The sequence below is a fragment of the Cheilinus undulatus genome, linkage group 8 (assembly GCF_018320785.1).
Source record: "Cheilinus undulatus linkage group 8, ASM1832078v1, whole genome shotgun sequence".
In the NCBI taxonomy this organism is placed as follows: Eukaryota; Metazoa; Chordata; class Actinopteri; order Labriformes; family Labridae; genus Cheilinus; species Cheilinus undulatus.
In genome coordinates this window covers 20,635,233-20,660,563 of record NC_054872.1, presented here as the reverse complement: position 1 = coordinate 20,660,563, position 25,331 = coordinate 20,635,233, and the positions used below count along the sequence as shown (strand labels likewise).

The 25,331-nt window shown below is 37.7% G+C and overlaps 2 protein-coding genes across 2 annotated transcripts in view; one reads left to right on the top strand and one right to left on the bottom strand.

Annotated features, from left to right (window-relative positions):
* The first annotated feature begins 734 nt into the window (after positions 1-734).
* On the top strand, positions 735-13,100 carry nrsn1 (neurensin 1). The gene is made up of 6 exons (XM_041794045.1): positions 735-791; positions 6,443-6,558; positions 8,316-8,408; positions 8,532-8,650; positions 10,487-10,674; positions 10,808-13,100. The coding sequence occupies exons 2-6, from the start codon at positions 6,460-6,462 to the stop codon at positions 10,909-10,911; spliced, it is 603 nt and encodes a 200-aa protein (XP_041649979.1). The 5' UTR covers positions 735-791; positions 6,443-6,459; the 3' UTR covers positions 10,912-13,100.
* Positions 13,101-19,443: 6,343 nt separating this feature from the next.
* LOC121513498 (doublecortin domain-containing protein 2-like) overlaps positions 19,444-25,331 on the bottom strand; it is a 41,668-nt gene continuing 35,780 nt past the window's right edge. The window contains exons 8-9 of the mRNA XM_041793288.1: positions 22,460-22,530; positions 19,444-20,214 (exon numbers count right to left, since the gene is read on the bottom strand). Of these exons, the coding sequence (XP_041649222.1) occupies positions 19,444-20,214; positions 22,460-22,530 (842 nt within the window). The remainder of the gene's footprint in view (positions 20,215-22,459; positions 22,531-25,331) is intronic.

The following is a 25,331-nucleotide window of genomic DNA, read 5'->3' as shown; positions in this document are numbered from 1 at the left end:
AGAAGGTGGTAGTTTAATTAAAAGTGTGTCTGATTGAAGGCCTGACTACTGACAGAACTTGTGGAAGATAAAGGAGCATGGATAAGATGAGCAGTACGCTCTTTTCTTTATTGAACAGTGTTTCATATTTGAGTCGTGATATGGCGTGTCTCTGTAGGTCATTCCTTCGTGCTCCATGAGGAGCAGTAAGAGGGTGACTAACACTTCCTTCAACAGTGTACGTCATTGACGATGCTAAAAATAGAGCATCCTGGAATGTGACTGGAATTCTTGTAACCCTGCACATGTGGACATTTTTTTGTTTGATCCCACTTCACCTATACTGTGGATTTGATGCATGAGTCAGAGGCTTATTGTTCACCCTCGCTTATTTCTCCTCTAACTTTAATTTCACTTTCTTTGAGTAATACATAATTCTGAGTAAGAATTGATCACATATTGACACACGTGTTCACTACAACACAGATAACAGCATCTATCTATCTATCTATCTATCTATCTATCTATCTATGATTTCATTCATCTATGAATCCATCTAAACGTGAATGTTCAGTCTTGAATGGACGTCTCCGTGCAGGTACCCTTCCAATCCTCTTCCCTGGTTATTTATATTCGCCATTGAATCATATATTGTCATGGAAGTTACGCCTGCGCAGTAAGACGCGTGAAAATCTGAATCATCGATGGAGCGAGAGAGAGAGAGAGAGAGAGAGAGAGAGGTGACCGTAGAGTGATGGGACCCGGCTGAGGGAACAGCAGCGAGTGATCACTCTCCGAGCTGGTAATGACAGGTAAATGACGATTTTAATCACATTTAGGAATATTTCTGGCGTTGCAGAAGGTCATATGGTTGCTGGATTGTTTGGTTTGTGCAAAATATATCGGAGAAATCATATTTCCTGCTTGTAAACCACCAGCGGGGTCATGTTTGCACGCGATATCATTTTGCACATCTGGATGAAGCTCTCTCTCATGTTGGGGAAAATCTGTCTAAAATGTTGTTTTAAACTTTGCAGTGCAGCCTTGCTCACAATTCTGCGCGTGTTAGTGTTAATTAGAAACGCCTAGGGGTTTGATATCCTAATCCAGTGAGACAAAACTTTCACCGTAAGCTCGTGCCTTCTAATGACATTTTAAGAGAGTAACATTTCCAGTTGGAGAAGACGTCAAAATACCTTGTTTAATGGAAGTGTTTCAAGCGTTTTTAAGTTGTGTATTTGTGTCTGTGTGAGTCTCATGGGGGGTTGGGAGGACGGATGGATGAGGTCTGTTATCAGCCTGGCGTCACAGATTACGTCTGTGTGTTTTCCTGCTGGGGCTGAGGGCTGGATGTAATAATGGCGCTCAGCACCACGGACAGCTCCAGGCTCAGCAGCTCAAAGGACATGTTGGAGGGAACCTCATCACACTTCATTCTTTTAGAGCCTCAACTTAAGAACATATTACTATGACTTTAATTTTAGAAATCTTATTGTGCGGCTTGGATACTGATAGATCAAGATCTGGGGACATGTTTGAATTTGTTCTCTGCTGGTTTAATGTGCTTTAAATGAGGAAAAATGCATAATGCCAGAAGATGCACCTGGATAGAGATATAAACGATCTTTAAAGGGGCATAATGCAAATCAGCAAGCCTTTAGCGAATCTAAACTTAGTACTTATCATGTTTTCATTTCATTTGATCCAAAGTAGCTGAAAACATGAAAAATATCTAGCCTTTTAGTCCAAGGATAGAGTTGTTGTGTGTCTATTTCTTCACTTCTGAATGCCTTATAGGACCAGAGCAGGTTAAGAACAATGAAAGCCTCTTAATGGAAATTTTTCTCATTTTGAAAATTAATGATCTCAGTCATAATACAACAACATAGTTGAGTTAATGCCAGGAATGTATGCAGAAGCACAGACTTGGAATTTAGTATCAGTACAACAATTACAAAAAAAAAAATGTACATTTGAGAATCTTTACAGGGAAATCTATATGACCCTTAAGAATGAAAAATACCAAAAAAAAAAAAAAAAAAACACACATTATGAAATGCCCACTAAATATTTAATTAACCCATATGTCCCATTAGAGATCATTTTGTTGATACACTGTTTCGTCTTGTTCCTGTACTTATTTTTTCCTCATTGTTTTTCTTTCTCTACTTTTTCTGTTTATTACTATAATTTTGTGAATCAACAACACTGTGTTTTTGACCATCTGATTGTTTGTTTTCCTGCACAAGTTTGTTTGTATGCACTTACTGGTGTTATAATTTTAAGTTGTAATATAATAATAATAATGATAAGAAGAAGAAGAAGAAGAAGAATGATAATGATAAATTATGTATGTTATGTTAAAACTACCATTTTTGGGATACAGTGCAAAAAAGTTGACAAATTAGGCCTCAGTGAGGCCTCTCTCACTTTAAAAGTATTGATGTTTACATCAAAGATTGCCTATATTGTTCTATTTTACACATTTTTAAAATCTGCCTTCCTGGATGATGAATATTCATGTTTTTAGCATTTTTAATAAATGCAGATCAGGGTACAGACCGACTTATTAACATCTGGGCAGACACAGATGTTCATGAGAGTCCTCAGCAGGAACAAATTAAGCTGTAATTGACTTAACATGAGGTACAGGGAACAGTGTGTCTCATCCTAATGCTGTGTGTCACTTAGCTCACTTATTTAATGCACCTGACTGAAACCCTGGTAATAAAAGTGCACTGTCCTCTGTTTTTGTTTCAAAAAGAGCAACATATAATCAGAACAACTACAAGATGACAAACTCTGTGGATTGGTCCTACTGACTTGACTTTTACTTGTATAGCACTTTTAAAAAATGGGAAGTGCTTTAACAGACTTATTGACGGCATGAACTCAGGTATTAAGAAAATACACATCATCACACAAAAAGCCAGAATAAACTGGGGCGCAAAAGTCTACAAAAATTAACACAATTGAAAGGAATGGACATGACACAAACCATCTTGAAAGTTCATCAAAATATCAAATGGAATGAAAAACATTAAAAATGTCAGCATGGTCAAACTAGGAAGATATCCTTTACTTATTAAAATACAAAAGAAAGCAGTGAAATGTCATAATCATGTAAAAGAAAGCAAGCCTGAAAAACTTCATAACTAAATCCTGACCTCCAGACAGCTGGTAGAGAGACTCTGTTCAACTCGAGAGTCCTCAGACACAAAACCAAAACAAAAAGAAAACTATTTAACTCAATGCAAGAATCAACCAAAAAACAAGGCAAACTGGAGAGATATTTGTCCCTTACTAGGAAACATGCAGTTGTCAAATTCTTAAGCGCTGCAACTGATCCACAGCTGAGGAAATGTTTGAGCATGTACAGACTCAGTGAGCACAACCTGGCCATCGAGAGAGGATGCCATAGACAAAGATCCCTAAAGACTGTGCACCCACTGTAGCCAACAGGAGGTGGAAACAGAACTGCTCTTTCAAACCACATGTCCTTTCTACAAGGACATCAGAGACAAGTCCTCTCCTTTTGTCACCAGCAAACAAAAACAATTCACCAGCATGACCTGGTTCATATAAGAAAAAACATAATTTCTATATTTATTTATTTATTTATTATTATTATGATTATTATTATAATTATTATTATTGTTGTTGTTGTTGTTGTTATCATTATTATTGTTAATTTTATTATTATATTTGTTAATTGTATTTTTCTTATTATAAAACTGCTTTGGTGAAAAAAACAGATGTTTTACATAACAATAAAGCCAACTGAATTAAAAACGAAATATCTAGGACAAGACAATATTATATGATATGACTATTAAAAAAACAAGTAGACACTATTGAAGACAACATCACGTCACATCATTAGAAATAAAACAAAGATAAAATGATTTAAAACAGATAAAAAGAGATGGAACAAGTAAATGTATTAAAAACAGAAGATGTTAAGACAGAAACAGAAGAATATGACAGAGATAAATAGAGTGAGAACAGCAAATTAAATAAGAGTGCTTAAAAAAATTAAAGGAGACATCACATGAAAGCCATTCTGTAAAAGTGAGTTTTAAGCAGTGATGTTACTGAATCTGTGAGCGTTATCTCCTCAGGCAGGTCATTCCCAAAGGATCCCTTAAAGCATTTACATTTTGAAAACCTTATCTCAGCATGTCTCTGGTTTCAATTTGAGCTGTTCAGTGACGGGGTCAAACCGAAAATCAGAGGTCAAAGGATAAAGGTTACTTGCTGTGATTTATCTCCTCCACAGCATTGGTCAGCTGTGACTGAGGCATTTTATGGAACAACTATGATTTTGGATCAGAGCTGACTTGACTTGACTTGACAAGTATCAAAAGATATGACTGCATGTGTAGTGATGGCTGTCAAAATAACTAGAGATATAACTGAGCTGTACAAGACTGGCACGGTCATCTTTTTAATAATATTAAAACAAAACTCTTGTTTTTTTTTTTGTTACTAACTGCCATCATTCATACTGTGAAAAATGCAGTCCATGTAATTGTGTTCATGAAATATTTTACAGGTAAATATAGAAAAAAAAAATCTCACATATGTATATAGTTGTATTTTTATATGTATTCTTGTAAAAAAGAAATAAAAAACATTTTCAGCTTGTCATGTGTAACTTCACTACTTTTATTTGTAAGTTTACAACATTTTCTAAATTTTCAACTCTTAAAATGACACCATCATCATATCTGGTTATATTTTCTAAGTCACATAAAAAAAACAGTCATTCTTTTATTTATTTTTGTGTGTTTTTGGAGGTCCTACATCTAATACAGTAAGTTGCTGTTAAAACAATAGTTCTTGTTTCATAAAGTTGAGGTTGTGCTGAAAAAATGCTACCAAACATGAGCATGGTAAATATTTTCTGACTGGTCTATACTGGAAAAGAGAAAAATCAGAACTGCAACAATAGCCTTCTGATGATGCTTTTTTGTGCTCTGGCCTCCTGGAATTAATGCATTATAAAACCGCTCTTTACTAAGACTGCTTACCTACCTGCATATGATTAAATCACATGTCCCCTATTAAGTTCACACAAAAAAGTTATTCACTGAAAAAAGCTCAGATTTATTCCCCCAAAGTATAGGTGAACTTAATTTCTGGACTACTCTTTACTCTTTAGAAACCGCCACTTTAAAAACTAATGCTTTGAAAACCTCTCTTAATGGTCCAGGGAGCCCTTACAGCCTCTGGTTTTGTTTCAGATTAAGTGCAGTGAGTCATACTGGAACAAGAAGTTCTTTACTCTGGAAAATTTAATGTCAGGATGTTTTTGTGTGAGACCACAGCATACATCATATTTATATTTCAAAGGAGTACTTATTCACTTTTTTATTTCTTTTGTCATCTACTAGAAATATTGCTATAATGGGAGTCACTGTCTGCCCCACCTGTGTACTCTAGTCTGGAACTGTTGTTGTGATAAAAATGCAGATTTAGTGCAGACTGACAGATCATGAAAGTTATGCATGTTTGTACCAAGGCACCAAGCTGTAAAACGCTTCTTGATCTTATACTGACGCTTGGGGAATTTAGAGTGTGTGTAAAATGAAGCTGCTGTTTTCTTTGAAAAAATGTTACTCCTTGTTATTATGCAGGAGAAACTCCCTGAACTCATAGACCAATGACATACTAGAATAAAGAAACTATATAATGCCTGATGTGAAGACAGCTGTTACAAATGATTATCTTTAATAAATCATCCATCCATCCATCCATCCATCCAGCTTGTCCCTTTCAGGGTCACAGGGACTCAATGAATCAGTCTTAGTCAAACACTCTCAGTAGAAAACCACATATGTTTTATGGTTGTAATATCACTTCTCCTGCCTGTGACAGATCCATTGTAAACATTCATATTCAAATCTTTAACAAGTCCAAATGTGACAGCAACAAACCATAGCTTTCTTGTTGAGGCCAAGCAACCAGATACATTACCTTGCCTATTCAACAAGAAGCATGGGAAACTTTACCTTGTATGTCCTTGCTGTTTATTTTCCAACATGGCCTTTTAAACAGGAAACATACTGCATAAACACCACTTTATCTTGATGTAAAGCACAAGAAAACTGGTGTTTTTATTTTAGTTTTGCATGCAGCAAAATGAGCAAACAGAGAATATACATATCAGCAGCACTCTCTGATCTAATACTGACTCCATGGAGGAGGACAGATATAATATTTCACAGCTTATTTCATAATGGCAGACAGAGAGAACGCATCATTAATCTCAATGTACTGAGGCAGCCATCCCCTCAGAACAATGTTATATAACTCCAGTTCTGTGTTAGGGTACAAGCTGCTGTATGAATGTGTAAATGTAGGGAAGAATTGCGTAGGTGGTTCCTCACAGTAGGTGTGTAGTTGTACATTCATGCTTTAATATATTTTTTATGGGTTTTGTGTGTGCCTGTGTGTGCAGGTAGACAGATGTGAAGGATGACTTCCTGCACAGAGATCTGTGGGTCAGACTACGGAGAGCAAGCTCAGGCCGGCGGGAACTGCCAGCAGTATGGAGTCCGTTCTTACCTACACCAGGTACAACACAGACGTCAAGTTTATATGTTCCCTTGTTTAATTATTAATCTTAATGCCCTTGTGAGAATTTGACCTGTTTTCAAAAGGTGTTGCACATAAATATGAAATAGAAATATGCCAAAAAAATAATATGGATGTTTCCTTCCATGCCCTTTGCAAATCCCCTTTATAATATGACCATGAATTATGGGTGGTTTTTCAAAATTTATAGTGTTTGTTGTCTTGGCGGATCAAAAATGATCCATAGTAAATAAAATTTAAGAAAATTACAAATTCTGCTTATTTCATTATTAAAAGAAGGTATTTCATGCAGATATGGCTATGGGGCATAAATTGCAAAAAAAGAGGGGAAACTGTACAGATGGTGGAATGAAAATGGCTACCAGGCTTTACTACAGGAGTGGCTGATAGCTTATACATAAGCTTTATATAGAAGCAAATTAGAGGCAGTCTGATTGCCCCATAAGGAAGACTGCAATCATTTGCTGCTATACAGTCATAAGCATATGTTTTAGGCATGATGCTAAGGGAGGCGGCCCAAGTCAAGTTTGACACATGTCAACACATACATGTTGCTTGGCGGTCAAGGTCAAGCTCAATGGCGTTTCTTTTGTCTGGGCCTATCACCCCTGGTGATAGGCTGGTGAGTGCCAGTGGTTTTGGGGGGCCTTGGGATATCTGTCGCATGACAAGGGGCTTGGCATAACCCTACTACCCGCTTGGACAGTACCCTTGGTCATTGGTTCCTAACCTGGAGGGCGCCTAAGATCTCATGGGGGGCGCTAGGCTCTGTCTGCTCTGAGGGTGTCAAAATTAGATTGACTGTAACTAAGATCATTGCAAAACTCTACTTAAATAGTTTGTACAAACCTCTTTTGGTATAATAAACATATTGCTGGCAGTGGGCAAAAACCTCGTATCTCAAAAATCCCCACATTTCAGTGAAAAGTAAGAGGTCATAGTTAGCATTTTATAAAAATAGAGGTACGAGATTTTGACCTGATGCCAGCAATGTGTACCTGTTTCCTCCGGGTTTTGTCCATGAAACAATTAAAGCTGTTGAGTTTTGACAGTAGAACTTTTTAATTCTTATGGGCCACAGAGGCCTCGCCTGTTCCTGGACAGATGTAGGAAGCCACAGCAGATTGGCTTCCAAAGCAGTTTGAGTCCGCCTATTGTAAGTAGACGGCTGATGTCACACAGGGTTTGTCCGATTCTTTCTACAGTCCACGATCCAGACATCCAGAGCACTTTCAGGAGTGTCAGTCCTCCTTCCCATCTGTTGGTGCCCTCAGGCAGGCTTACTCACCATTACATGCCTTACTTTCCCTCAGTTTTTGGCCCAAACATTACTAAAACGTATGCATATTTTTTCTTGCTGCACTTTGACATATACCAGTCTGTGACCATTCATCAATAAATGCTTGTAACTATTCAAAAATGTCTTTTAAAAACTTAAATATCAGAAAAAATCTCATGTATAAGGCATACTAACCAAAAATTCAAAAAGTGTAAAACTTCTTTTAACAAGTTGAAATGGATTTTGTTAAAAAAAAAAAAAAAAAGTTACAGAAAAACTTTTTGCTGTCATTCCTTGAAAATAGTAAAATTAGGCTTGATAGGTTTTAGCCCATGAGGACTACTATATTTACTATCACAAAGTTTTCCTCCACATAGTCTCATTTTAAATGGACTGTTTAAAACTGTAGTTTAGAAGTCCTAATTTGTCTCATTATCTCTCCTGATTTCTTCACCAGTTCTATGAGGAATGCACAGCCTCAATCTGGGAACGTGATGAAGATTTTCAGATTCAGAGATCACCGAGCAGGTGGAGCTCTTTACTCTGGAAGGTAAAGTTAACCTTCAGCTTTTCTCCTGATGCTGTCTGGAAACACATTGTCATTCCAAAAATTTATGAGCTGAGTTAATATAGTTGGTTTTTAAATTTTATAACCTTTACCACCCTCCTGCAGGTCTGTCTCGCGTTCGGCACTCTGATCTTGGTAGTGGGCCTCATTGTTGTGTTGGTGGGTTATGGCACTCCAGCGAGGATTGAAGCATTTGGCGAGGATGATCTCCTTTTTGTTGACAGGTACAAACACTAGCCAACACAACACTATAGCTTTACAGTGCCTATACAAAGTGATCACCCCTTAATTTTTTACCCTTCAATTTATTTTTTAGATTAATCATTGTCAACATTATTTAGCTTTTTTGACAAAAAAAATCTTTAATGTCAAAATGAAAACAGATTTCTACAAAGTAACATCAGTTAAAAAAATATGTGATGTAAAATAAGTGATTGTATGAATATTCACCCTCTTAAAGTCAGTATTTAGTAGATTCACCTTTGGCTGCAACCACAGCTCCAAGTCTGTGTGGATAGGTCTCAGTCAGGCTTGCGTATCTGGACACTGCAGTTTTACTCCATTCTTCTGTGCAAAACTCCTCAAGCTCTGTCAGGTTGCATTGGAATCTGGTACAGGCAGCCCTTTTCAATTCTGAGGTCTGGGCTTTGACTCGGCCACTCCAGAACATTTACCTTGTTGTCTTTAAAACCATTTCTGTGTAGCTTTTGCTGTATGCTACGGGTCATTGTCTTGCTGGAAAATAAATTTGTTCCAAAACCGTAGTTTACCTGCAGTCTGAACAAGATTGTTCTCCAGGGTTTTCCTGTATTTTTTCACATTAATTCTATCCTCCTCCTTTACAAACCTTCCAGAGCCAGCTGCTGAGGAGCATCCCCACAGCATGATGCTGCCACCACCATACTTTGTAGTGGGGTGCTGTGTTTTTGGTATGTGCTGTGTTTGGTGTCTGCCAAACAAAGCATCTTGTCAGATGGTCAAAAAGCACAATATTGGTCTCATCAGACCAAATATCTTCCTTCCACTTGACCATGGAGTCTCCCACATGCCTTTTAGCATACCCTGGTCAAGATTTAATCTGAGTTTGCCTCATGTGCCATATTCCTTCCATTTCTTAATGATGGATTTAACCAAACTCCTGGGGATGTTCAGTGCCTTGGAAATTTTTATGTACCTATCCCAACTTATACTTTTCAACAACCTTTTCTCTGAGTTGCTTTTATTGTTCCTTTGTCTTTATGATGTAATGGTAGTCAGGAATCCTGATAAACCATTTACTGGACCTTCCAGAAACAGATGTGTTTAGACTGCAATCACTTGAGACACATTGACAAAAAAGCTAAATTAATCAAAAATTGAGCAAAATGATATTCACCATGATTGAATTATAAAATCAATAGAAGGGTAAAACATCCAAGGGGGTGAATACTTTTTATAGGCACTCTACATAGTAAAATAACTACAGTACCCACAACGTCTCTGCTGTAACCGTATAAATATTATAGCACCTGTGAACACAGGCTGTACAGTCATACTATGAAACAATCGCTCACACTGTTTTTATTTACAATTTAACACAACAATAGAAAGGAGGTATGTATATGGTTGGACACAATGAATTATTGGAATTGCAATGGATTGTGGAACACATCATTCCTTGAAAACATGCACACTGTACTGTTTCTTCGCATTTCCTCCATTTTTAAATGCTGGTTTTAAGCTGAATCAAATATTTTATCAACTTGGGTATCTGAGTAGTTGGTTAGTTTGGTTCATTGATTAAAAATGCTGATAGAAGGATTTTACAGAATGTAAACAGAGGCTATAGATTGCAGTATTTACTTCCAGAACTAGAGCATGTTCCAAATGAAGGGCAAATTGAGCTCTGTTACAGACATCAAGATAATTTTCAGCCATTGAAATTAAAATTATTTTAATTGGTTTGGAGGCATAGCTCCTTCAGCAAAAACACAACACACAACACATACATGAGATCCAAACTTGATATTGACAGTAGACTGATGAAACACAACTACAAAATAATCCTTTTTCTTGAACAGCCATGCAGTCAGCTTCAACCGTGCACTGGATGTTTGTAAGCTGACCGGCGCTGTGCTGTTCTGTGTGGGAGGCACCTCCATGGCTGTGGGTCTCCTGCTGTCTGCCTTTGCCAAAAGCTACTCCAAAGAAGAGCTCTATCTGCAGCAGAAGTTTAAGGAGAGGTTGGCAGATCTGCACGCAACAGTTGGTAAGGCCTCACATTATACAGACCTTAGTGCGACACAAAAAGATGGAGATTTCAGACAGTAGATACAGGGTTTCTTTATTCTGCACACTGTTTTGAATGAACATCCCATGTATAGGAAGTACTTTTGTCCCAGGTACCCCCATAATGAGGGCGCCGACTCCCGGAGAGGGAAAGGTGCCAGTCACACTTTCCAAAGTGCAGAACATCCAGCCAACGACCACAAAGTCAGAGACCTGACAGACGCCAACATGAAGTCATACAGTGAAGAAACGTGTGTGTGATTGACATGTGCGCAGACTGTGAGTGGGTGTGAACATGTGTGTGTATGTCAATCTGTGTGCATTTTCTCTTATTTTGAAAGGTCAGCTTACATGACTGAATTTTTTTTTGTTTGCAGTGCTTGACATCAAAGCTTCATTTTTAAGGTTTAATCTGTGCTGAGCTAATACAGCTGTGCAAAGTTTAACTTCTTTGTTTGAACATCACTAGTATGAAATCCAATTTTAGTTTAACAAAGCACATGCAGGTTCTGAGCTTTATGCCCAGAAACAAACCGCAGAAACAAATCAATAAACCACAGCAGCTGAACAACAACATCTTAGTTAAGATGTGTTTTCTTTTGAGAGGACTCACTTTGGGAAAAGAGGATTGTGTGTGTGCCTGGGGGTGGGAGGCAGCAGATGCACCATTTGAAGTAATTGCTGATTGGCGCCCATTCACAGAAATGATCAAAAGAAGCCGTGGACACAACAGCTATTATTTCAACAGAAGAACATCAGGGGAAGTGTTTCTCTGTACTAAGTACTCTTTGTGCTCCTTGTACAGACAGAAAATCACCACAGAGAGAGGTGTAAATCAAAACAGCACGATATTAACATGTGCTTTAGCCAATTAATGAGTCATTTAAGTTCTGTTTACGGGAAAGAAAACTGGAGGCTTATGAGATACTTATATTGAACTATTCAGACCATCAGAGCAGATTAGAAGAGACATTAAAGGGTGGATTTCACACTGACATTTTCTCCTGCCTTATTAGGCTTCTGACCTTCAGTGAGTTTTCAGACAGGATCGATAGGGAGGCAGCACAGATGGATGAGAGGTACACTGAAGCAGACAGAGCATGCACAACAGCAAAGTCTGTCACTTAATCAAGGGGTTACCCTCAAGTCGATACAAATAAGGCATCCATAAAGGATAAATACCGTCCATGCTTGTATTTTTGCAACAAATTGATCAAAATGCCCTCATCCAGCTGCTATGAGTGCAGGTGCTATGTGGTTAAAGGGAGCATCAGTAGAGGCAGCAACGTGACAGAAATGTTACATAACAAGGGAAGAGCGTGCGACCAGCTCTCCAGTGAGATCCCATCAGCTGCATTGTCTTTGACAGCGTGACACTTGTTGTTTTCAGCCTGTCTGGTTTCACACATGCTTTGGATACACCTGAAACTGCAAAGAGCATGGCAAGTAAAGTTGAAAAGGTTTCATATACTGGTGTCATATCCAACAGAGGTTATTTAAAGGGGATTTATACTCATTTTACTCTTTAACTTACAAGCACAACAGGCTGCTACGGTCATGTGTTGCTGCTTTTTAGAACCCATTATTTTTGTTGCTATTAAATATGTTTTATTATTGTGATAAAGCCAATCTAAATGACGCTTTCAGCTCTTGCTTATGTATGATTTCTTTTTTTTTTTTTAATCTATTGTACACAACAACATCAATTGTACCACTGCAGATTTTCTTATGTAGTTTGGTTAAAAGTATGATAGCGGTTGTCACTGTCTAACTGCCATCAAGCATGTTCATTAATGCTGCAGGAACCTTCCACTTTCTCCTGTTTAAATCCATGCACTAACAATGGCATCACTGTTGAAATGCTATGCTGGCTTTATATGTTCATGTAAGTTGACCTTTTACCATTATTCCAACAACCTCTCCCTTTCTTGTCAGATTTTATGATAAGTTTTCTATGATGTCACTTCCATTCTCAGATTTAATGCAAACTCGTAGCTCTAAGAACAGCACATTAATTGTAAAGAAACCCACTGTTAAGCTGCAAAAATGAGTAAATCAATCTGTTAAAACAAGCTGTCATGGATCAAACCTCCTGTGCGGTGGGAGCATTATTAAGTGATCGATAAACGTGCTGACTTGTAGTTCTTTATGCTGTGATTTGTGCATTTTTTTTTCATTTCTACATTTACCAAAACTGAGTTCTTTATTGCAATCCCAAGTCCATAACTTTTTTTTTTTTTTTTTTGCTTTATTTCTGGCCATCAGATGAAAATGGTCTCCCAGTTTAAGTGTCTCCTGATGTAACAGTGGATTCTACCATTAAATGAAAAATGTACTGATATCCGATAAAGAACAAATATATATCAGTGTCTATATATACAGTATGTCTATTTTTCAAAAATACAATAAAATGATCTGCAGCTTTAAATATGGGATGATTGCATTTATTTTTCCCCTCAAAGCACATTCAGTGAAGTACAGCACACAAAGAAAATAACTACAGTGAGGTGAAGAAGTAAACCCCCCCCCCCGTTCCTTTCTTTTGGCATAGTCGTCACACCTTTCAGATCATCAAACAAATTTTGAAATAAGATATTTTAAATTATGATTTCATTTATTCGGGGGAAAAACGTCCAAACCTTCCTGGCCCTTTGTGAAAAAAGTATTTGCCCCTTAAACCTGGTGGCAACAACTGCAAGCAAGCATTTACAATCACTGGCTTTGAGTCTTTAGCATTACTGTGGAGGAATTTTGGTCCACTCTTCTTTGCAGAATTGTCTTAATTCAGCAAGCAAGGGGGGCCACAGCATCTCAATCAGGTCGAAGTCCAGACTCTGACAAGGCCACTCCAAAATCTCAAATGTTTTTTAAGCCATTCAGAGGTTAACTTGCTGGTGTATTCAGATTACTGTCCTGCTAAGTGCGCTTAAGCTTGAGGTTTGGAACTGATAGCTGGATATTCCCCTTCAGGATTTTCTTGTGGCGAGCAAAATTCATGGTTTTATCAATTACAGCAAGTCATCCAGGTCCTGAAGCAGCAAAGCAGAGCCAGACCATCGCACAACCACCACCATGTTTGACTGTTGGTATGGTATTCTTCTGATGAAACGCTGTATTAATTTTACTACAGATGCAACATGACGCACACCTTTCAAAAAGTTCAACTTTTGTCTCATCAGTCCACAGAATATTTTCCCAAAAGTCTTGAGATCATCAAGATGTTTTTCGGCAAATGTGTGTTCTTTTTGGTATGCAGTTGTTTTTGCATACCAAAATAGATAACCAAAACAACAGGGAGCAATTGACTTTGCAAGAGATTTAAAGTTAAATCACCTTGGTATTTAATTTGTTGTACTTAAAAACTTAAGTTAAATTCACAAAAGTTTTCATTATACATTAGTTAAATTTTTTTAAGGACAACTGGTTTCCTCAAATTTTTTAAGTAAGTTCAACTCATCCGGGCTTACAGTGTGGGGTAAGTTGAGCTGACACCATATGGCATTTAAGTTCAGTTAATTCTGTGCGAAATATATTAATCATATTTTATATTATTCACCTAGAAACATGTCTAATTTCAATACAAATATTTATTTTGCTTAATAATTCAGTCTAGCCTCTACCTTCTTGTTTTTGGCTGCACGATCGACCATTTAAATCAGACATTAATCAGACATGTATGATGTTAGTTGGTGACTTTGTCATCGAAAACTTTGCATCCAAGTGAAGAAGCTACCTCATCTCAAAAGGTTGAAGAATCTACTCATTCCCCTGCAATCTCAATGACTTGAATACTGAATGAGTATTTTGATTGTTCAGTGGTCTTGAAACAGGTAGTTTGCTCTGGGATTAACTGAAACTAATGCCAGAGGAACTCTCAGACACCCCTTTAACAGAGCAGTTGCAGTCTGCTGCCAGAACCCTCTCAGATCCTCAAAAAGTACTCCATGTCCTTCCAGAGGTTCTGTAGTAAACCTTGTCATTAAAAACAGGTATTGTGATTGCACCAAACAACATCCACTTTTTGACAGTTCTAAGATTTTAAGCCTGAGAAACAGGTGGAGTCAAATAAAGTATTGACTTTTGCTCTAAAAGTTCAAACACACCTTTTTCACTTCAAGGAGGAAAACAGAGTAATGTCTGGTTTAATTTATAAAAGACTTCAGACTGTCAATGCTGTAGTGGTATGATAAACTTCTTGTGTGAAAGCTATTAATGTAATCAATCAGCAGAGTCATTTGCACAGGGGAAGTGCAGTTTCAGTGCTATTCAGAATCTTATTAACACACTCATGCATGCACTAAAAGGAAGCCATTGGAGGAGATAACACTGAATTGATGGTAGCTCCAGAAATAGCACCTTAAGGATCATCACCTCGACCAGTCAGGCCGTATATGACTCACACACACATACCCACCCCCGCTGCCTCTGTGTCTCCACTCTCTCTTCACCTCATCCTCTCTCTTACCCATGAGCCCCCCCTCCACCTTCTGGGACAGTGACTCACAAACACAACGACTGCATGAATCTTAATTTAAGCTGCAGCAAGGACAGGAAGACATCACAGACGCTGAATTAGATCACAGTTCACACTATAGCTTCCTGTTTTAAGGAGGCGTTTTAATAGTGGCTCTATGAGTCCTTGTTTCATCTATAGGCAGTATGGGAATAAAATAAAGACGTGTATCACATTTTTAATCCAGTCTCACCTGTCATTCTACCTGAATAATAACATTGACCAGTATGTTGGCATCATAATTCTAAGAGCCATACATAAATTATGATTTCTACACTTGGTTTTATTTTATTTATATATTTATATTTAACTGTAAGCTTTCCTCTCACATAATTATTATGAACATAGTCAAACAAACATCTGAAAACACTAGTTGGATGTTTCCTCGGCCAAACAAAGTACAGCTATAAATGGTCTTGCTCATCATGTTGTCATGGTAGTATCTTTCCTCTTAGCTCTGACATCATCTGTTTACCAACACGCTGCTGCCTTTAGCTGGAAGGATCAGTCAGTCTGGAAACATGGCTGTCCTCACTGTTCAGTTTGGAGCTAAACTGGTAATCTCATGCCAAAGGTAAGCTGTCACAAAAGCCCAATGTACAGTCAAAGATAACTCCTCCACTGAAACCAAATTTACTAGAGTACAACTAGTTCAATTTGAGATTTTCAGAAAATAATTCAGGACATAAAGGTAAGCAGTGAATTAAACAAAGGAGAAAAAATAGCAGCATGTTAGTAAGCTAAATTAAAAAAAAAGGATGTACATGCATAAGTTAGAATGGAACAGCATAGCATAGGACAGATAGGCATGTAGCACAGCATACTAAGTCTGGCAGTGGGTTATGGCATAAGATGCTACAGCACACCCGACATACTATAGCATAACTCACTGTGACATATTGCATATGTAATATGGGTGTCCCTGTGGGAGACTATGTATGAGAGACGTAAGTGAGGGCGCCCTCTCTCTCTCTCTCTGCTACATGGAAAACGAGGAAGAGCTGTGTTGCGTTGCCCAGAAAATATCAAGTTTGTGGATGATCCGTCTGTAATGATGCTGTCTTGGTGCATTACCACTGCTTGGTTTACCACCACATTATTGTGGTCAACTTTAGTGGTCCAATATGTTGTTCAGGATTCACCTGTGTCCCTAGGTCAACTTATGTTTGCAGCATGTGATTGTCATCAGCAATGACGTGGATTTCAAGGATTAGACAGTGATGCCTAATGTCTCTTCTACAAATCCCTACAATCAAATTTCCTTGGCAGATGGCTCTGTTGTGCTCCCCTGTTCTCCCACATTTTTGACTGTCGATCAATAACGCAAAGTATTAAACTTTTTATTTGTGATTCATAATAAGAGAATTGCAATGTTTACTTGTCATTCATTCATGTTACTACAGCATTCTTGGAGTCACAAGGTGAGATCATCTTCAAAGTCACTTAAATTTTCTTTGATCCGTTTGAATGTGCTCTGTATAACTCCACCAAATGTTTCTTATTAATGTCAATGTCTCTAGAGACACATCTAAATGCTTACAATCAAGATTGTTTACCAGTGTCACCAGTTAAACCAACACTGCACCAGCCCTGCACATCAGATAAGATGATAAAATGGTGGCATGTAGCTTACAACTGCTGGCCATGTTTTGTTAGTGTGGTAAGTTCCCAAAAATATTTTAACAACTTCTAATATTTTAGATGTTGTGAAACCTTTCTCATTTTAAAGCTTGTTTGATAAAAATGCATTAAGACATTCTATAGCAGCCGTGATTGGAGTCAAGACAATATCTATCATTTATAGACAATATCTAGGTTGGCCAAGGTCTTCTTTAGTGAAGTTTAAACAAATATATCCACCACAGCAAACATTTAATCACACTTGAAATATTTTTTGTCATTTATTGTTTTCAAATAAATGGATAAAGTGACAGTGATAAATGACAGAGAACAAAGTCTGTTTTATTAAAACATCTTAACAAGTGCAGTTAATTTCCCTTCATTCTCTGGCAAAACTTGTAAATATAGAAATATGTATGTGTTAAAACGATTGGAGATTATGAGAAGACTTTTAAAGTATATTCATTAAATTCATGAAACAATCTAGCTAACACTCAGACATATGCTGTATGTTCACAGTATTGCAGCTAGCTCTTATACATGTTTATTTGTACTACAAGCTTTGGGACATGAACAAATATAACACAAATACAAAAATATTTGACCATGCGTCACTAACTCAACCATACCTGTAAAAAATAAACTTTCATTTTGAGTAATTCTTATCAGAACTACATTTTCTAGCATAGTTCTCTACTAGACGGTGTATTTTTGAAACAATATAGAAGCCCAGGAGTTTACAGGTTTTATGAATGAATATATTACCACACTTTTTACTCATTTTCTTTACTCATTTATACACATGGGCAAAATTGTTGGTACCCTTCTGTTAAATTAAGAAAACCCACAGCATTCACTGAAATAACTTAAAACTGACAAATGTAATAATAAATTTTTAAAAATACTTCAAGTTAACTAATAAAAATCAGACATTATTTTTGAATTGTGGTTCAATAGAATCATTAAAAAAACTATTCTAAGTTGTCTGGATAAAATAGATGGTACCCCCAGAAAAGACTGAAAATAATTTGGCTATAGGGACATGTTAGACTAAGGTGTGTCCTATAATTAGCATCACAGGTGTCTTCCAACCTTAATTTAGTCAGTCTGTCTATTTAAAGGCTGAAAAGTAGCCACTGTGCTGTTTGGTATCATGGTGTGTACCATACTGAACACGGATCACAGAAAGCTAAGGAGACAGTTGTCCCTGGAGATTAGAAAGAGAATGATGTTAAAATATTAAAGGTAAGAGCTATAAGACCATCTCCAAGCAGATTGATGTTCCTTTGACAATTGCACATATTATTCAGAAGTTTAAGGTCCACGGGACTATAGCCAACCTCCCTGGACGTGGCCACAAGAGGAAAAACTGATGGCAAATTGAAGAGACGGGTAATTCAAATGGTAACCAAAGAGTCCAGAACAACTTCCAGAGATTAGAGGTGAACTCCAAGGTCAAGGTACATCAGTGTCAGAACGCACCATCCGTGACCAAAGTGGACTTGATGGAAGATGACTAAGAAAAACTCTGCTGTTGAAAGCCACTCATAAAGACATGAAGCTGGAATTTGCCAAAATGTATTTTGACAAGCCACAAAGGGAAAATACCTTTGGAGCAATGAGACAAAACTGGAGCTTTCTGGCAAATCACATCAGCTCTATGTTCACAGATGTAAAAATGAAGCCTAACACTGTGCCTACTGTGAAACATGGAGGAGGCTCGGGTATGTTGGGGGCCAGCTTTGCTGCATCAGAGACAGGATGTCTTGAATCAGCGCAGGGTACAATGAAATCTCAAGACTATCAAGACATTCTGGAGCAAAATGTAATGTCCAGTGTCAGAAAGCTTGGTCTCAGTCATGTTGAACTATTTTGAAGTGGCCTTCTATGAGCCTTGGTCTGAATCCTATTTAACATCTTTGGAAGGCCTGCAGTCTGGAGAAGGCATCCTTCAAATCTGAGACAGCTAGAGCAGTTTGTGCACTAGGAGTGGTTCAAAATACCTGTGGACAGGTGCAGAACTCTCACTGAGAGTTACAGAAATCGCTTGACTGCAGTGATTGCCTCACAAGGTTGTGCAACAAAACATTAAGTTCATTGTACCATCATTTTTTTCCAGGCCAGTTTCATTAGTTTGTTTTTTAAAATGAATATATTAAACCACAATTCAAAAGCAATGCCAGACTTTCATTCACTAGTTTTCATTAAGATTTTATTTCTAATTATTTTTGTCCGCTTAAAGTTATTTCAGTGACCATTGTGTTTTTTATTTCTTTAACAGTTTAAAACCAACAATTTTGTCCACGTGTGCACAACTACATGTTTGACTTGTTCTGTCTGTTTCACACATGATAAACATATAGCGTCATGATAATTAGTTTTTGAATTCATACCTGAATTTGTTGTCTTGTTTCTGTGCATTATCAAACAATCAGACATTAAAAGCTGCCACTCAAACTGCTCTCTTATCATCGCAGTTTCTACAAGGCCATTTACGTAGTGAGATATTACTGATCACTCTTGTGCTGCTTTCAGGGATCTTCATTATTTTTAGTCATATTACGGTGTTCAGCTATAGAACAACCCAACCCTTAATTGTGACTTTCTTTCTCCTTTCTAATCCTTCTCTTTCTTACTCTTACCCTCACTCTCCTCATCATCTGCCTTCTCTTTCCCTTCATTTGATGTGGCATCTTTACGGCTGGCTTCGTTTTTCCCCTCTACATCCAGCTCTGCCTCACTCTCCACCTCGTCATCCTCTCCACTGACCTCTCCATTCATCTTTCTCTCCTCTTCTTTCTTTTCTTTGGTTGCTGCCTCCTTGGTTTTGCTCGCATCGTCTTCCTGGTTACTGTTGCTACTGCTGCTCCTTCTCTTATCGCTCTCCTTTGTGTCGTTATCTGACCGGGTCTGCTCCGGGTCACTGCTGTTTTCTGTCTCCTTCTCTTTCTCCCCCGTGTCTACATCATTAACTTGGTCCTTACTTTTCTTCTCCCCCTTTCTGCTGTCTTTATCTTGCTTCTCTTCTTCCTCGTTCGTGTCGTGCTCATTGTTTTCACCCTCAGAAGATCTATGGCTTCCATCCTCTTTCTCCTCGCTTTCCTGAGTCTTATCACTGTTACTCTCGGACCCCTGCACCTCACTCTTCACCTCCTCCTTACCCTCATCTGTGACCTCGCCCTTTATTTCTTCCTCTTCCTCTTTCTCTTCAACTCCTGCAGTTTCTTCACCCTCTTTTTTATCCTCTTTATCGCTGTTTGTCTCCTGGTTTTCCTTCTGTTCTGCACTGGCTGAAGTGTCTTCTTCTGTGGTGTTTTTATCAGCAGCAGCCTCCTCCTTCTCCTCTTCTTTCTCCTCTGCAGCTTTTGTATCATCAGCAGCAGGTTTCTGTAATGCAATCAGACCACAGAAGACAAACAGGGTAATCAGATTGTTTACAGCCATTCTCTATGCGACCTACATTTCTAGAAGAGACTGACAGCACTATTGAATCAAGATTATGCACAAAATTAAAAAAGTGAAAGCAAACATTAACATGTTTTCTTACCAAAGTCTATCTATAGCATGTTGATAAGTATGCAAGACAATGCAGAAAGACAGCAGCTTCTAAGACCCCACATTTGATCGATTAAAAGAAATTAATTAACACGTAACAAAGGCGTAATGATATAAATGTGAAAAACTGTTTAGTAAACATTAATAAAGCTAATTTGTTGCATAATAAATTGATGAATTTGAGCTCAATCCTACATTTTAAAGCATTAAAAAGAAAAAACAGTGGAGATAGAAGAAGAAAAAGGTAAAGAAACTTTTTCTTAGGACAACAAGGTTCATAAAGAGTGTGTTGTTTTACAACATTTCAAAACTTGACCAGACTTCTACACCCCTTCTCATGCAACATTGATGGGATGCCATGAAAGAAAGATTGCCAAAGAAGAAGTACCCTGCCTATACAAGTATTCATCCCCTTGGATGTTTTCCCTTTGACTTTTTTTAAATGAAATAATTATGGTCAATACAATTTGGCTCTTTGTGAGTAAAATGTTGGAAAAAAAATCTATAATGTCAAAGTGAAAACAGATTTCTACAAAGTAATGTCAATTAAATGAAAAAATACAACATAAAAAAGTGACTGCATAAATATTCACCCCATCAAGGCAGTATTTAGTAGATTCACTGGCACTGAGTCTCTGTAGATAGGTCTCAACCCTGCTTACACATCTGGACATTGCAATTTTACTCCATTATTCCTTGAAAATTTCCCAAGTTTTGTCATGTTGCACAGGGATCAGGTGTGAACAGCCCTTTTCAAGTCCAGCAACAATTCTCTATTGAACTGAGGTCTGGGCTTTGACTCGGTGACTCCAGAACATTCACCTTGTCGTCTTTAAACCAGTTCTGTGTAGTTTCAGCTGAATGCATCTGGTCATTGTCTTGCTGTGAAATAAATTTTCTCCTAAGCTGTGGTCATCTTGCTGACTAAACAACATTGTCCTCCAGGATTTTCCTATAGTTTGCCAAATTCATTTTACCCTCCACCTTTACAAGCCTTCCAGGGCCTGCTGCCTCACAGCATGATGCTGCCACCACCGTACTTCATAGTGGGGTGCTGTGTTTTTGGTATGTGCAGTGTTTGGAGTCTGCCAAACATAGCGTCTTGTCTGATGGCCAAAACCACTGTTTTGGTCTCATCAGACGAAAGAACTTTCTCCCACTTGATCATGGAGTCTCCCACATGCCTTTTGGTGAACTCTAGTCAAGACTTAATATGAGTTTTCTTAACAGTGGCTTTCTCTTTGCCAGTTCCCATAAAGCTTTGACTGGTGAAGAACCTGGCCAACAGATGTTGTATGCAGAGTCTCTCCCATCTCAGCTGCTGAAGCTTGTAACTCCTTCAGAGAAGTCAAAGGTGTCTTGGTGGCCTCTCTCACTAGTCTCCTTCTTGCACAGTTTGTGAGGATGGCCTGATCTAGGCAGACTTACACATGCGCCAGATTCCTTCTGTTTCTTGATGATTGATTTAACTGAACACTAGGAGATGTCCAGTAGCTTGAAAAAATTTTTGTATGCATTGCCTGACTTAAAATTTTCAATAACCTTTCTCTGAGTCGCTTGGAGTTTTCTTTTGTCTTCATGGTGTAGTGGTAGCCAGGAGTACTGATTGACCAGTAACTGGACCTTCCAGACAAAGGTTTTTTTATGCTCCAATAACTTGAGACACATTCACTGCACTCAGGTGATCCCCATTTCAATAATTGTGAGACTACTAGCACAAATTGGCTGGACTTCTGTGGAATTAGGTCAGTCACTTTAAATGTGGTGAATATTTATGCAAACACTTATTTTTCATTACATATGTTTGTTTAATTGACATTACTTTGTATAAATCTGTATTGACTTAGACATTAAAGAGGTTTTTTAGTAATTTTTTGGTCACAAAAGCCAAATTATAATAACCATGACTGATTCATAAAATGAATAAAAGGGTACAACATCTAAAAGGTTGAATACTCTTTACAAGGCACTGTAAACCATTAGCATCAGACTAGGCTTTGTGCCTTAACGAGAAGTCTCTTCACAAAGATGCCTTTGTTTGTCACTCTGCCATAGCCTATTATGTTCACTTATATACCTCTTCTGCTGGCTGGTCTTGAGGGGTTTTGTCCTCAGTGTTTCCATCATCAGCCTTTGATTCCAGCTCATCTGTAAACAAAGAGAAGTATTAGAGAAGAGCATATAGCTGAATATCAGAGAAATGTGTTCTGATTCCACAAAGAGAGGTGCCTGCTTCTCTGGAGTAGAGGATTATCCAGCATTCAGTAAATGTGTTTCATCACTATGTGTGATAGTGTGTTTAAAGGGGCTTGTTAGGGTTATTATAACATGAAAGTGTATGATAGGTGTCATCTTGGAGAAAATACTTCATCGTATATTCCCTGTGAAATGTATTAAAATATTCTACAGATGAGTTCACAAAAGAGAATCAGAAATACTCTCATTGACCACTTCATTAGGTACACTTATTCAACTGCTCAATAATGCAAATATCCAATGAGCCTTTTATATAGCAACAGCCAATGCTGCTATAGGTAAGTAGGCAAGGTCAAGATGATGTGCTGATGTTCAAACTGAGCACTGGAATGGCAAGGAGAAGTGAAATCAGTGATTTTTAAACATGCAGTGGTTGTTGGTGGTCTGGCAAGCTTTAATATTCTGACCTTACCATTTTAATATTGCTGCAAAAATCAAGACTTATCAGACCAGGGAACATTTTCTAATTTTTTACTGTCTAATTTTGGTGAGCCTGATTGAACTATAGCCCTTCTGCTTCAAAGTCCATTCAAAGTCTGGTCATTCTTCTCAGTCCTCTACCACCAACAAGGCATTTTAGCCCAAAGAAATGCTCTTCTCCCTATTCTCTGTAGACCCTAGATATGACTATGTGCCAAACTATCTCAATAGCTATGACATGTTCAGAGTCACTTGAATCACCTTTTTTCTCCACTCTGATGCTCAGTTTAAGATTCAGCACATTGTCTTGATCATGTCTGCATGCCTCAGTGCATTTATGCTATCAACTTATAAGAGGTCTGTGTTAACAAGCAGTTGAGCAGGTATACTTAATAAAGTGGCCAGTCAATGTGTAATGCCACTGTCATTTTTCTGTGAAAGAAACAGAATCCATTGTAATTCTGTATTTCAGAGCATTGCAATTCACTTTAAACACATAAAGGACCCAGCATTTGTTGATGTATATTATTAAATGTTTTTTCTTTTGTCAATTCAAACCCTCATACCACCAGTTTTTTAACTATCTTGTGTAATTATGCAGGTGAAATATTCCTTTATGTGCCAGCTTCTTATTAAGACCCAGAAATAATCATTCAAAGCTAATTACATCATCCTAAGAAATCATAGTACCTCTCCTATTAATAAGAGGGTCTCTTATTTCTCCTTCACTTAGAGACTTGTTGAAATTACACATCTTTTATACAACAGCTGAGGGTTTCATACATGAGCAAACACGGCACAAGAGTGACACCTGCTGGTGAAAGTTGAAAAAAACAACCTTAGTCCACTCCAGGCAAGTAAACAACTTCCCCAGACAATGGAGGAGAGCCAGAGAGATCTGGAAAACATTTTATAAGCCGGAGGGAAGGAGGGAGGAGGGGATGGCAGGGAAGTCCAAGGTCATGAGAAGCTTCAGAATACAAATTTAAGACAAATTCATCATTATCATCAGCCAAATAATGATCACTACAGGTATATTAAGGTAGATGTTTTGCTATTACTATTGATTCTTGTGGATACCATACCAAGCAACATGCAAAAACAGTTGAAGCTAAAAATCTGTTTTTCACTGGCCTAATTTGCAGCCTGTAGTCAGTGTAACAAACCTATGCAGTGGGGTAGACAGTATTAAAGGACAATATTGAATATTTTTAGGCTTGTGTACTAGTAACAAGGAAGAGCCATGGTGTTGGTCTGCAAAACTACAAGTGTGGATCTCACACACTTCATTGTAATTTCCTGTCTGATTAGCTGCATGATGATATTTATGACTTTAGGGTTCTAAATTAAGTATTTCAAGTTAATATTAATGCAGGTAACTAGGGATGTAATGATACACTTGAATGATATGTATTTGAATATTGGGTGTCTGATATGATATAATTAATTCCTACAATTTTCTATGTATCTTACAAGTAACAGAAAGTCAATTTATGTCTGCATTATGTTCTTTTATTTAGGTTCTGTGCCAATAAGAATGTAAAACAGATTTTCTTTCCAAAAATAAGAAATATCATTCAGTGTATATGTTACACAGTCTCTGGTAGAAATGCACGTTTTTCTTAATACAAAGTGACTGAAACATTCTTGCAATAATATTTGAAACCTTTTTCTGGAGTTTTTTTTTTTTTTTTTTAATCCCAAATCAAATGAAAGATGTATGAAATAAGCATGGAGATCTCCTTATATGTCAACAGTTGCATTCTTTATTTGTTTCTCACATAAAACATGGAAGGTTTTTAAAGGACAAAAACTTTTGCAGTATGTCACCAAATATGAATTCTTACATGTAATTTTGAAAAATGGGGCCATTACAACTGGCCTCAACATGTTCATTATCTGCCCAAATCCTGAAAACACCATTGCGAGTAATAGTTTCTGTGTCTCTGCGTTTGGGGTTAAAGTGGGTAGACAGTAACCTTGCAAAGCAGATGGATATGCTGTTTCTTTGTTTCTCACTGGCGAATCATCTTGCAAAGTTCCCATCTGAACTGTTTGGGCCCGGTTAGAAAGGGACAGGACCAATCAGCGACAAGGGGTTAAAAGAAGAACAAAGAACAGCAGTGAGTTGTTTTCTTTTCAAACACGACAGAAGTCGTGTACTGACATGTCTGTAGTCGTGTACTGACATGTCTGTAGTCGTGTACTGACATGTCTGTAGTCGCCATTGTTTGGCATTATGCAGTTCTGGAGTTTATTCCTCCGTAGCTGTG

Coding starts and splice junctions, on each gene's coding strand:
- nrsn1 (XM_041794045.1), top strand. CDS start 6,460: ATGACTTCCTGCACAGAGATCTGTGGGTCAGACTACGGAGAGCAAGCT. Junction 6,559..8,315: donor TCCGTTCTTACCTACACCAG/GTACAACACAGA, acceptor TTTCTTCACCAG/TTCTATGAGGAATGCACAGC. Junction 10,675..10,807: donor AGATCTGCACGCAACAGTTG/GTAAGGCCTCAC, acceptor CTTTTGTCCCAG/GTACCCCCATAATGAGGGCG.